Source organism: Myotis brandtii, unplaced genomic scaffold, assembly GCF_000412655.1.
Source record: "Myotis brandtii unplaced genomic scaffold, ASM41265v1 scaffold157, whole genome shotgun sequence".
NCBI lineage: Eukaryota > Metazoa > Chordata > Mammalia > Chiroptera > Vespertilionidae > Myotis > Myotis brandtii.
In genome coordinates, this window is record NW_005355708.1 from 5,937,281 (window position 1) to 5,951,031 (window position 13,751).

The following is a 13,751-nucleotide window of genomic DNA, read 5'->3' on the forward strand; positions in this document are numbered from 1 at the left end:
ATATATTTTTTTTTTATAAATTTCAGAGAGGAAGAGAGAGGGACAGAGAGATAGAAACATCAATGATGAGAGAGAATCATTGATCCGCTGCCTCCTGCACGCCCCACACTGGGGATTGAGCCTGCAACCTGGGCATGTGCCCTGACTGGGAATCAAACTGTGACCTCCTGGTTCATAGGTCAACGCTCAACCACTGAGCCACACCAGCCGGGCTTGGCAATATTTATTTCATGAATTTTTCTTAAATTATCTTATCCATAGAAAGACAAAAGTATGTAGCAGTTGAGCATATTATTGCCAAGAAGTACTTATGTTCAATTGATTGTAAATTAGATCAAACTGCTGCGATTTTAAGTTAGAGGAACAGTTCCTTCAAATGGACTTTGAATGCATGCCAACTTTAAAAAGTTGTTTGGTGAATGGAAGAGAGATTATTTAATTTCTTTAACTGAAGAAAAAAGGAAGCACATTAGCCAAGAATATCAAGGCAAGCTTTCTTTGTTGTAGGTAGAGAACATTTAAATTCAATGTAGGGTTTTAAAATGGTGTCCAGTATATATAGGTAGAGATAGTAAAAGAAATATGCACCATTCAATTGGCATGGCTTCAGCTCAGGTTTTTGTTTTTTTTAATATATTTTTATTGATTTCAGAGAGGAAGGGAGAGGGACAGAAAGATAGAAACATCGATGATGAGAGAGAATCATTGATCAGTTGCCTCCTGCATGCCCCTCACTGGGGATCGGACCCACAACCTGGGTATGTGCCCTTGACCAAAATCGAAGCCGGGACCCTTCAGGCCGCAGGCCAACGCTCTGTCCACTGAGCCAAACCAGCTAGGCCTCAGGTTTGTTTTTTATCTTCCTCTATTAAATTGTCAGGTAAGAATTCCGAGAACTTAAATGTTTTGAAAATGTATAACTGCATGGCGCCAAACTCATAATGATCTGAACCTCAAGGAAGTAGTGTTAATGTTCTCAGTAAGAGGGTCAGGAGAGAAATGAAAATTTAGAGGAAGTGAAGAGGATTTGGAGAGAATTCATATAAAATAATTAATTTTTTTAGATACATAAAATATTTTCTTTAGAACTAGCTAAGGTACATTTCTCAACCCATTTCTCCTATAGCAACAGAAAATCCTGGAGTCGTGTGTAAACCCATTTTATTTTGGCGTATAAGAGAATGAGAAGTTGTATGAATTTGGCACTTTAGGGTTTCAGTCAGAGACAAAGAGATTTGGCCTTTCATTCATATATATCTGAGATCTTTCTTTGTAATAATATATATATCTTATATAGCTTAATTTTGCCCTTGGACATAGTAGCTTTTTTTTTTTTTTAATCCTCACCCAAGGATATTTTTTCCATTGATTTTCAGAGAGTGGAAGGGAGGCTGAGAGGGGAGGGTAGAGAGAAAGAAAAACATCAATGTGAGAGAGACAAATAGATTGGTTGCCTCCCACATGTGCCCCAATGGGGGTGTCGAACCTGCAACCCAGGTGCATGCCCTTGACTGGGAATCGGACCCGAGACCTTTTGGTATGCAAGTCAACACTCTAACCACTAGCCATGCCAGCCAGGGCAACATTTTTTTTTTTTTATCTTATGAGAGAGTATAACATGTTGTTTCTTTATAAACTAGTAGTTATGAATTTGACATCCAGCTCTTCCCAGGGCTGTATGCTGATGGCAGGGGAACAAATGAGTCAGTAGGAGAGATACCATTTATTAACCCACCTAATCTAATGTAGTACCTATTAATACTGTTGGGTGCCTTCTGCAAGACCGATTTACATATTTGTAGCCACCAAATCTTGGCGCTTTAAGGCAAAATTAGAAAGTTATTTGAAGGCATTGGCATGTGTTTCTTTAAACTAAGGCACTGCCTTTTATAAAACAGAACTAATTTATTTTAAAATCTATCTGAGATCTTACTTTGTAATAATTTAAAAATGAGAAATCAGTAAGAAAAACGGCTGAAAACTGTTTTTTTACTGTTCTGCACTTCAAGGGTTGGTGAAATCACTAGCACTTAAGCCAGTGCAAGGAATGCACCTCCCTACACAGTGCAGGGATTAGTATTGTCATCAGCTTCTGCAAAAGGAATACGAAACTTTTGAGTGCCTGAACTCAGGTCCTGACAGGTAAAGAGTCTTTTAATTTATCATTAATAGATGGCTTGGGCATGGCCACATAGAAAATGATCACTTGAAAGATTTGTATCAATGTTTCCCTCACTATACTCTGCCAGGTATATGTTTGTAAGAAAAAAACTTTTTCATCAGTGACATAATATTTCATACAAGATTATAATATATAGTTTCAGATCCACCAGCATCACTTTGATTTATCCATATAAGGCATGTAAACTTTAGCATGTTTATTCTTGAAGTATGATTGTAGTTTTTAGTGTGTGCATATGTACATGTATGTGTTTAATAAAAGGATAAAACAGCTTAGTCAGAAGAAATATTGCCAAACACGAATAATTTCAAGCAAAACTATTAACTTGAAAAAAAGGAAAGGTTCCTGACACTTGATCATCAGCTTTTGTTTAGCTATTAGTAATAAATATTCTGTCATATAATTATGTGTGCATTAATAATAACATTAATAAACCACCATCTCTTTTGCAATAAAGTTGCTATATCATTCTGAAAATACATATTCACCTACTTAAGCACTAACCCTCAAATCAGGAAGCTTGAAAGAGAAGGGAAAATTTCTAATACAAATGTATTGAAATATATAGAATTTCATACAGAAATTTTATGTAAAGGGAATCCAAGTAGAGAGGAAGGAAGAGGGAGAGAGAGATAGAAACATCAATGATGAGAGAGAACCATTGATCAGCTGCCTCCTACATGCCCCTCACTGGGGATCAAGCCTGCAACTTGGGTATGTTCCCTGCTGGAATTGAACCCGGGACCCTTCAGTCCAGAGGCCAACACTCTATCCACTAAGTCAAACTGGCTAGGGCTCCAAGTATAACTTTAATAATAAAAATAATGATATATGGTAGGGGCCTCAAACCAAAGTTACCCTTGGGGTTAAGCAAATAACAAAATTGAATGAATTGGGCTGGATGTAGGAAAGTAAGAATGTTGGGACAGAAGCTGAACTGGAGAGTACGTATCTCATATAAATACATTCAACTTTTAAAAAAATATATTTTTATTGATTTCAGAGAGGAAGGGAGAGGGAGAGAGAGAAACATCAATTGATGAGAGAGAATCATTGATTGGCTGCCTCCTGCACGCCCCACACTGGGGATTGAGCCTGCAACCTGGGCATATCCTGGTTCATAGGTTGACGCTCAACCACTGAGCCACTGCAGCTGGGCTCTCTTTCACTTTTGAAGGGTACAGAATTCTAGATTAGTGTTTTTTCTTTCTCAACACTTTAAATATTTCACTCCACTCTCTTCTTGCTAGCATAATTTCTAAAAGAGAAGTCTAATGTAATTCTTATCTTGCTTTTCTATAGGTAAGGTGCTTTTTCCTCTAGCTTCTTTCAAGATTTTTTTTCTTTATCGTTGATTTCCTAATGTTTGGATATGATATGCCTAGGTGTTGTTTTGTTTGTTTGTTTGTTTTCTTACATTTATCCTGTTTGGTCTTTTCTGAGCTTCCTGTAGTTGTAGTTTGTTGTCTGACGTTAATTTGAGGAAATTGTCAGTCATTAGTGCTTCTGTCCCTTTATCTCTTTCTTCTTCTGGTATTCCCATTGTGGGTATGCTTTATCTTTTGTAGTTTTCCCACTATTCTTGGTTATTTTTTCCCCCAGTCTTTTTTTCCTCTTTGTTTTTCAGTTTTGGAAGTTTCTATAATCATGTCCTGAAGCTCAGATTCTTCCCTCAGCTGTGTCCAGTCTAATAATGAGCTCATCAAAGGCATTCTTCATTTCTATTACAGCATTTTTTATCTCTACCATTAAAAAAAAATATATGGTGTGTTGTGTGTGTGTTTTTTTTATTGATTTCATAGGGAGGAAGAGAGAGGGAGTGAGAGATAAAAACATTGATTGGCTACCTCCCTCATACCCCTTACTGGGGATTAAGCCCACAGCCCAGACATGTGCCCTGACCGGGAATCAAACCAGTGACCTTCTGGTGCATGGAATGATGCTCAACCAACTGAGCCACGCTGGCTGCACTCTGCCATTCTTTTTTATTCTTTCTTAGAATTTCCATCTTTTTGTTTATATTATTTATCAGTTCTTGAATTATATCTTTTTTTCATTAAAGCCCTTAGCATATTGATCATATTCCTGCCATATCTGAATCTGGTTAAAATTTCTATCCTATATAATAAAGAGCTAATATGCAAATGGTCATCACGCCCTCATGCGGTAACGGCTCAGACACTCAACACTGGGGAGAGAGGAATGGGGACCAGCCAGGCACAAATGAGCTTGTGGAAGAGGAATGGGAACCTGTCAGGCATAAATGAGCTCGCGAGAGAGGAATGGGGACCAGCCAGGCTGCGGCCCGGGAGAGGGACAAGCTGCCCACCCATGATCCCCTGTGGCCCAGGTGCCTGTGGCCGGCCAGAGGGAGGGTAGCCCGGGTCCTGGATGCCTGCAACTGGCTGGAGAAGGGAATCCTGGGTCCCAGGTATGGGGCGAGGCAGAGGCAGTTAGGGGCGATCAGGCCGGTAGGGGAGCAGTTAGGGGGAATCAGGCAGGCAGGCAGGCAGAGGTGGTTAGGGGCAATCAGGCAGGCAGGCAGGCAAGCGGTTAGAAGCCAGCTGTCCCAGATTGTGAGAGGCAGTCGGACATCCCCTGAGGGGTCCCAGATTGGAGAGGGTGCAGGCCGGGCTGAGGGGCCCCCTCCCGCCCCCCGTGCATGAATTTCGTGCACCGGGCCACTAGTATGATATAAAAGGTCCAAATTCATTTTTTTGCATGTGTATATTCAGTTTTCCCAACACTGTTTTTCCCCCATTGAATGGTCTTAGCACCCTCATTGAAAATCATTTGACCATATATGGAAGAGTTCATTTTGGGGCTCTCTGTTCTAGTCCATTGGTCTATATCTTTCTTTATGCTAGTACTATACTTTCTCTCTCTCTCTCTCTCTCTCTTATTACTATAGCTGTCTAATCAGGAAATGTGAGACTTCAACTTTGTTCTTTTTTCAAGATTGTTTTGGCTCTTTGGGGTCCTTTGAGATTCCATATGAATTTTTGGATGGATTTTTAAATTTCTATAAAAAACACTGTTGGGCTTCTGAGAGGGACTGCATTGAATCTATAGATCACTTTGGATATTATGGACACCTTAACAATATTAAGTCTTCTAAATCCATGAATGGAAGATGTCCTTCCATTTATTTGTATCTTTTTAAAAAATCCTCACTGAGGATATGTTTTTATTGATTTTTAGAGGGGGGTTATGTTTTTATTGATTTTTAGAGGGGGGTTGGGGAGAGAGAGAGAAACATTGATCTGTTGCCTCCTGTACGTGCCCTGACTGGAAATCAAACCTACAACCTTTTGGTGTACGATGCAATGCTCCAACCAATGGAGCCACCAGTCCAGGGCAATTTGTATCCTTTAATTTCTCTCAGCAGTGTTTTGTAATTTTCAGTGTGTAGGTCTTTCACTTTCTTGATTAAATTTCTTCTTAAGTATTATATCTTTTTTATACTATTGGAATGGTTTTGTTAAATTCCTTTGAGATTGTTCATCATTAGTGTATAGAAATGCAGCTGATTTTTTTAAAATGGTGATTTTGTATTCTATAACTTTGCTGAATTTGTTTATTAACTCTTATAGTTGTTTGGTTTTTTGTTGTTTTGTTTTTATTTTGTGGAACTTTTTAGGATTTTCTACGTATAAGATTATTTTGTCTGTGAACAGAGATAATTATTTTTTCCTTTTCAGTTTGGATGTCTTTTATTTCCTTTTCTTGCTTAATTAGTCTGGCTAGAACCTCTAGTACTATATTGAATAGAAGTGACAAAAACAGGCATTCTTATCTTGTTCTGGATCATAGGGGAAAAGCTTTCAGTGTTTCACTAAGTGAGATCATCTTGATCCAGTTAAGTTTGTTTTTTTCCTGTCAATTTGCTCTTATTGCTGGTTTGTAGCCCAGTCAGGAATCTTTACTAAGGTTTTCCCTTACTTTTTAGGCCCTGAAATCTAATTTTTAGTTCCATACCATTATAAAACTGCTTAAATCTAGTAGTCAGCAGATGTCTTGAGGGGAAATTGAATGAAGAATGTTAAACTTTATCTGTTATTCCACTTTTCTGAGATCTTGGCCTTGAATCCTGGCTGCTTTGGTAGTCCTTAATTCCAGTTTTTCTCTCCTCAGCCCAGTGAGACTGCTGTAAACTTTATGACTCTTCTTTCTTTATTGGCCTCTATGTTCTACTTAGAAGTCAATAAATACATTCAACAAATGAATAAAGAGCCTGTGAATATAGAGTGAATTTTTGTGTGACTCGCAAACACTTAAAACATTTTGACCCAGTTTTTGTAGTTTTTCTGACACCAGCTAAGCTGTCACAGCCAAAGCGAAAGTCTATGCATCATTTTAAAATGTGAAACATATTCATTATGAGAACTATAGCAAGTGATATTTCTTGCAGCTACTTGTAGGTTCAAAGGTTATTGGCCTTAATCCATATACAAATTATCATTAGCAAATATTAAGATGATCTGAAGATTGCTATTAAAGTTTAAAATACTTTTGTAAACATTGCACAGAAATAACTTTTAAAATGTGAACAATTGCCCTGACTGGTTTGGCTCAGTGGATAGAGCGTCGGCCTGCGGACTGAAGGGTCCCAGGTTTGATTCCGGTCAAGGGCATGTACCTTGGTTGCGGGTACATCCCCAGTAGGAGGTGTACAGGAGGCAGCTGATTGATGTTTCTCTCTCATCGATGTTTCTAACTCTCTATCCCTCGTCCTTCCTCTCTGTAAAAAACCAATAAAATATATTTAAAAAATGTGAACAATTATAAAACAATTATAGGTTATCATCATTAAATTATATTTAATATATTGTTTTGCTTATATTTTAAAATTATAAAAGAAATACATACATGTTGTAATAAAATAAAACAATATAGAATATAAGATGTGAAAGTCCTCTTCTTTCTTTTCTTCATTGTATCACCTACTCCTCCACTTCTAGAAGTAACCATATTAATAATTTGATAGGAATTCTTTTATACACACAATTTTTTTCTTTAATTACAGAAGTGAGATTATAATACATATAATGTTTTCAACTTGCTTTTTTAACTTAATCTGGTGTACATCTTTTAAGGAAGTATATGTAGATATGTCTTATAAAGGCCTAGTAATCCTTTGTATAGATATATCATTTTACTAAGCCATTTCTTAATATTACACATCTTGGTTATCCCTCACTTTTTTGGCAATTATAAACAGTACATAGGACATCTTTTGTGCACCAGTGAGAGTGGTATACCTATAAGTTGTGTCAAAAGTAACCCCCCCAATGAAATTTGGCAAAATTCATGTATTTTCCATTATGAAATTGTTCAGGTTTCTGCCTATGTTTTAATTTAGTTGCTGTTTTGTTTTTGTTTTTTATCATTGAGTTGTAGAAGTGTTTATGTATCTCTGGATACAAGTTCTTTGTCATATAGATGACAAAAAAAATACATGCACATGATTTGCCTATTCATTTTCTTAACAGTGTATTTTAATAATCACAGGTTTTAAATATTAATTAAATCTGATCTATCAAATTTTTTCTTTTATTGTGAGTGCTTTTTTTTGTTGCCTCTAACAAATAATTGTCAACTTCAAACAGACTGAGCCTTTCATGCTGAATATTTTGGGACTCTATTAGAGGCTTTGATCTCTCATTACTCTGGCTGATGTGTGAAGAAGAATAGACTATAAGGCAGCAAGAATAGAAACAGTTAGGATGCTATTGTGTAGTGGTCTAGGAGAGAAATAATGGTATATCGGACTGGGGCTGTAGTGGTGGAGGCATTAAATAGTCTGGGCTTAAAGGTATAGGCTATTGAATCTGCATATTGGATGTATGGTATGAGAGACAGACAGACACACATGGAGGAAGGCAGTTAGGATGATTCCATATTTTTGCCCAGAGCTACTGGATGAATGGTGGATATTTACAGAATATCCAAAACTATGTTGACCAAGGTTATTTCAAACTCTAATGTATATTTGCAGAGTAGTACATTTTTCAGTGTAAAGTAATTGGAAGAGTATCCCATTAATATATGAGACTTTTAAAAAATTCAAATACATGGCTACTCTCTCTTTTATAAGAGAAAATTTTGGAGGAAATTTTACTCTTTTTTGTACACATGTAATATAATATAGTTGATGTGTACATTAATGGAACCTAGCAATACAATATTTGATTGTTTCAATTTTAAAACTGCTATTCTTTTGTTTTTTCCATTTTCATTTCTTACCAGTTTGAAGCTTTTTTGTACATTCTTTTTAAAAAATATATTTTATTAATTTTTTACAGAGAGGAATGGAGAGGGATAGAGATTCAGAAAGAGAGAGGGATAGAGAGGTAGAAACATCGATCAGCTGCCTCCTGCACACCACCTACTGGGGATGTGCCCACAACCAAGGTACATGCCCTTGACCAGAACCGAACCTGGGACCCTTCAGTCTGCAGGCCGATGCTCTATCCACTGAGCCAAACCGATTAGGGCTTTTTCTACATTCTTAAGCAAGCATGTCAAACTCAAAGGCTAACATGGGTCAAATAAACAAGGTTTAAGTTTACGTGGACCACAAAAAAACAAAAGCGTCAATTTTCATAGAAATGTAGGTCTGTTTTGATAGAGACGTGCTGAATACAAAGGGCTGAAATAAATGAGTAATTGTTAACATAAAATAATAGAACATATTAAAAATTAATATTTTTGAACATTAACTTACAAGACTCTGAATAACTGCACAAATTAATAAGTGTAATGCAAATAAACCTATTTTTCTTGTTCTCCGAAAGCAAAATATTTCCTGTTGCGCACACCAAACAAGTCAGTACAAGACTAATGATGTGGTCATCGGCAGCTAAAATATTCACTGCTAGTATTAGAGAAATGGTGCGCCGGCGTGTAAGGGAAATGAATGCAACATGATTATAGCAATCAGTCATTAGTGAATGTTGTAGTTCGTTATTAATAATTATGTATAACAAGATATTGTAAAAATTAAGTTACGAAATTTTTATTAAAACGTTTCTTACATACTGTTATATTGGCTGGGCCGCAAAAATATTCATTGTGGACCGCATGTGGTCCGTAGGCCATGAGTTTGACATGCTTGATCTTAAGTGTTAAGTTGATTCTTGGCTTTCCTATAGGTTAAGATCTAGATTTTGCCAGCAAAAGTCATTGTTTCAGTAGAGAGTTCATCAGTATTGTGTATGTGCCAGTTCTTGAGTTTCTGTTCAAATTTAGGAGCTAGCATATGGTAGTAGAATGAATTTTACTTCATTTTCTTCATCTATAAAATGAGTAATTTATTAAAGTTCTTCTAAAGTCTGAAATTATAGTTTCTTTTTGGTTTTGTAAAGATTTTGGCTTTATAAAGATATTTGAACTATGATATTAGAAACATTGGCAATTCAGTCTTTGGGTGATTCATTAAAAAAGAATGGATTGTGGGCATCTTGCCTGGCTCATGGAGTGTTATTAAATCTGAATCACTGTTTCCTGTATCAGACTTAAACCTGTGGGTGATAAGGCTACCTCTCTGTCTTATTTTTTTTATTTAAAAAAAATTTTTTGTTAATCCTCACCCAAGGATACTTTTTGCCATTGATTTTTAGAGAGAGTGGAAGGGAGAGAGGGGCAGAGGACAAAGAGGGAGAGAGAGAAAGAGAAAGAGAGGGAGGGAGAGAGAGAGAGAGAGAAACATTGATTAGTTGCCTCCTGCACACTCCTGACCAGGGCCAGGGATTGGACATGCAACCCAGGTACGTGCCCTTGACCAGGAATCAAACCCATGATCCTTTCTGGTGCATGGGCCAACACTCTAACCATTTAGCCACACCAACCAGGGCAGCTACCTGTCTCTCTCCAAAAAAAAAAAGGGGGGAGGGGTTATTGATTTTTTTTTTTTTAAGAAAGAGAGAGGAAGGGAGAGGGAGAGATAGAAATATCTATGATAGAAAAACATCAGTCAACTGCCTCCTGCACGCCCCCTACTGGGGATTGAGCTTGCATTCCGGGCAAGTAACGTGACTGAAATTGAACCAGTGACCTCTTGGTGCATGGGACAGTGTTCAGTCTAGTGAGCCACATTGGCTACCAGTGGTCGGCAAACTGCGGCTCGAGAGTCACATTCGGCTCTTTGGCCCGTTGAGTGTGGCTCTTCCACAAAATACCATGTGCGGTATTTCGTTTCAGTAGAGATTTTGCTCTTGAAAATGTTAATTGCTGCAGTCTGCATTTAACCTTATTAGTTCAGTCAGATTTATTGTAACTTTTTTTTCCATTCCAGAAATACATGCTACAGGATTTAACTATCAGAATGAAGATGAAAAAGTCACCTTGTCTTTTCCTAGTACTCTCCAACCAGGTAAGAGATGTGGCTTTTGTAAAGTCCGATGAAGAATAGTGGCATCGTGCTTCTTCCAAAGAAATTTGTTGCCATTTCCCCCACTCATGTTTTAAGCAGATTAAAGTCAGGTATATTGCAACTTTTGGACCACCAGGGGGAAAATAAGAGAGAGAAAAAACAAAAACAAAATTAATGCTCATTTTACCTTAGAACATAAAGCATTGTTTTTCACCTTTTCAGTTTCAGCTTTTTAAAAATACATGTACTTAGCTCCATCTTTAACTAATTGAATCCAAATCTCTGAGATGAATATTCCATAGATAATTTTGATGTACAACTGGAGACTATAGATAGATATAATATTAGTGAGGGCATGGAAGGAAAGATTTGTTAATATGTTATTATTAGATATAAAACCACAAAGAAAATAGAAGACTTTCCAAACTTAAAATAGTGGGAAAAATTATATACAAATCTGTTGGTAAAGCACTAAGACTTTGATTAGCCCTGGCCAGTGAGGTTAAGTGGTTAGAGTGTTGGCCCGAGAACCAAAGGGTCACGGGTTCCATTCCCAGTCAAGGGCACCTACCTGGGTTGCAGGTTTGCTCCCTGCTCCCCAGTCAGTGATTCTCTCTCATCATTGATGTTTCTATCTCTCCCTCTCCCCTCCTCTCTGAACTCAATAAAAAAATATATGTTAAAAAAAAACCAGAAAAAATGTGAAGAGATACTAGTATTCAGCTTCCTAGTCGTGAAAAATATCAAAACAACAGTTACTGATATATCAGTTTTTGTCTGTTCTGTAAGCTGAAATGTAAAAAATATTCTTGATAATGTGACTGACTTGATATTATTGGTGGAAGTGTAAATCCATGTAATTTATTTAGAAGCAGTCTGGAAGTATGTTTCAAAAGACTAAACATGTTTATATCTTTTGACCTAGCAATTCTGGTAATAGAAATATATCCTAAAGAATATGGAAAAGGCTTTATGCCAAGGATATCTATGGAGACATTACTTAAGGTAGTAAAAAATTGGAATTAATGTGTTTGTCCAACATTAAGGAAATAATCAAGCTATGACATATTAGGACGTGTCTGTCTGGTGGAATATATATAGCAATTAAAAGTGAGGTTTGTGAATTCTTAACACTGTAAAGTGCTTATTATAATGTGAAATTAAAAAGCAGAATACAAAATTACATATACAGGGTGATGAATCATATCTCTGAAATGGTACAAATAAAATTATATGTCTGGTTGTTGACATAATTGATGATTTTTATTCTGATTAATACCTTTCTCTGGTTTTCATAATTTTTTAACTGAGAATACATTGCCTTAATAGAAAAGTGTTTTTAGAAAAATATTTAATTGGACAAGTTATCTTTTATTCAGGGCTCTTAATGACCTTTCATTTTGCCTTTTTCTAACTAGGATTTTTTAATGAAATTATTATAAATATAAATGTTTTGCTATGATCATGTATTAACAGATACCTAAGAATATAACTTAAAAATTGAAATTCCCCCCAAAGTTCAGGGATCAGAATAGCAGTTGATTTACCATCACGAATGTAAACTAGCCCTGGCCAGTGTGGCTCAGTTGGTTGAGGTTGCCATTGGAATCCTGGTCAGGGCACATGCCCAGATTGTGGACTCGATCCCAGGGGGCAGGAGGCAGCCAGTCGATGGTTCTCTCTCATTAGTGTTTCTCTCTCTCTCACTCGCTCGCTCTCTCCTCCTCTCCTTCTCCCTCTCCCCCTCCCCTTCCCCCTTCCTCCCTGCCCCCCTTTCCCTTATTCCCTTCCCCTTACCCCGCCCCCCCAAATCAATAAAAAACATACTAAAAAAAAAAAAGAATGGAAACTGGACTCTAATGAAGCCATTCCTTCAAAGTTATGAGAATCTAATTTTCAACCTAGAATTCCATGCTTAGCCATTTAAAGAGGTTAAAATAGCCTTGGCCAGCATGGCTTAGTTGGTTGAGCATCTTCCCATGCACCAAAAGGTTGCCAGTTCGATTTTCGGTCAGGGCACATGCCTGGATTGTGGACTTGATCCCTGGTAGGGGGCATGCAGGAGGCTGCCCATTGATGTTCTGCTCTCACATTGATGTTTCTCTTTCTCTCTCTCACTCTCCCATCCTCTCTCTCTAAGTAAAATATCCTTTCTGAAATTGGCACCATTTTAGAATAGTGTTAAGTTACCATAATCTTTGTAAGACCTAACAACCTCAGAATCAGTGCTTAAGGATCCTGTAGAATGGCATTTATTTGGAGAAACACTAGAAGATATTAACATTTTGAAGGATCATAAGAAACGATCACACAGAGGCAAAGATCTTTACTCTTTTTCTATAATCTGTCTTTGATTTTATTTTATTTAGTAGGCTCATTAAATTTGTATTAAAGTATTTCAAGATCTTCAGTTTTTATAACAATTATTATACTCTCCTAAATATTAAACAATTAAAGTTTTTTGTGGAAGTCTCAATTTTTCAGTTAATTTATAAATGAGTTCATTGTATGTTTTAAAAGGGTTATCATCCCAAGCAGATAAATATTGGGTATCAAAATATTATATATAATTTGAGGAAGCATTGTAAATTATATGTGCAAATAGGTATAAAATTAGACAACCTGGCAATCAGTTCTTCAATATGGTGTAAATTTGATAAGTGAAATTAATTTTTAAAAAGTTCTTTCTTCTCCTGCTCTTTCTTGGCCTAAAATTCTACTACATTAATAATAAATACTTTGTTATTAATATTGTACAATGTGACACTAATTACATTTATTAATGATTAAAAAACATTTTTAACTTGTGTTTTGTTTGAATTTCAGGTAATAACCCTTCCTAATACTTTGTATTTTGTTTAGTATGCCACTTTTGGCAGTGGTCACTGTCAGTATCTTGTTATGGTTTGATGGCCTTGGAGATTTAAAACCAAGTAAAAGTGTAAGCAGCCTTTCTTATTTAGTTTTGAGTTTTATTCCAAATAGGAAAAGTTGAAAGTAGATTTACCATGGAATCTGAGTTATATAAAAGACACCGTAACAGTTAACTTAGTGAAAACAGACTTACCAGTTCTATTAATGGAATATTCGTAACATAGAAGGAATGGGTTTTGATAATCTATTAGATAGTCCTTGTAAACTTTATTAATGTCGATATATCTGCTTTTTTTTAAAAAAAGTCAGTGAATTCCTAAA

The 13,751-nt window shown here is 36.5% G+C and overlaps 1 protein-coding gene across 3 annotated transcripts in view; it reads left to right on the top strand.

Annotated features, from left to right (window-relative positions):
• The window catches only part of NPEPPS (aminopeptidase puromycin sensitive), a 53,219-nt gene that overhangs the window by 1,600 nt on the left and 37,868 nt on the right, over window positions 1-13,751 (top strand). For all 3 annotated transcript variants that reach the window (XM_005861921.2, XM_014536181.1, XM_014536182.1), the window contains exon 2: window positions 10,479-10,556. In XM_005861921.2, coding sequence (XP_005861983.1) covers window positions 10,479-10,556 — 78 coding nt within the window. The remainder of the gene's footprint in view (window positions 1-10,478; window positions 10,557-13,751) is intronic.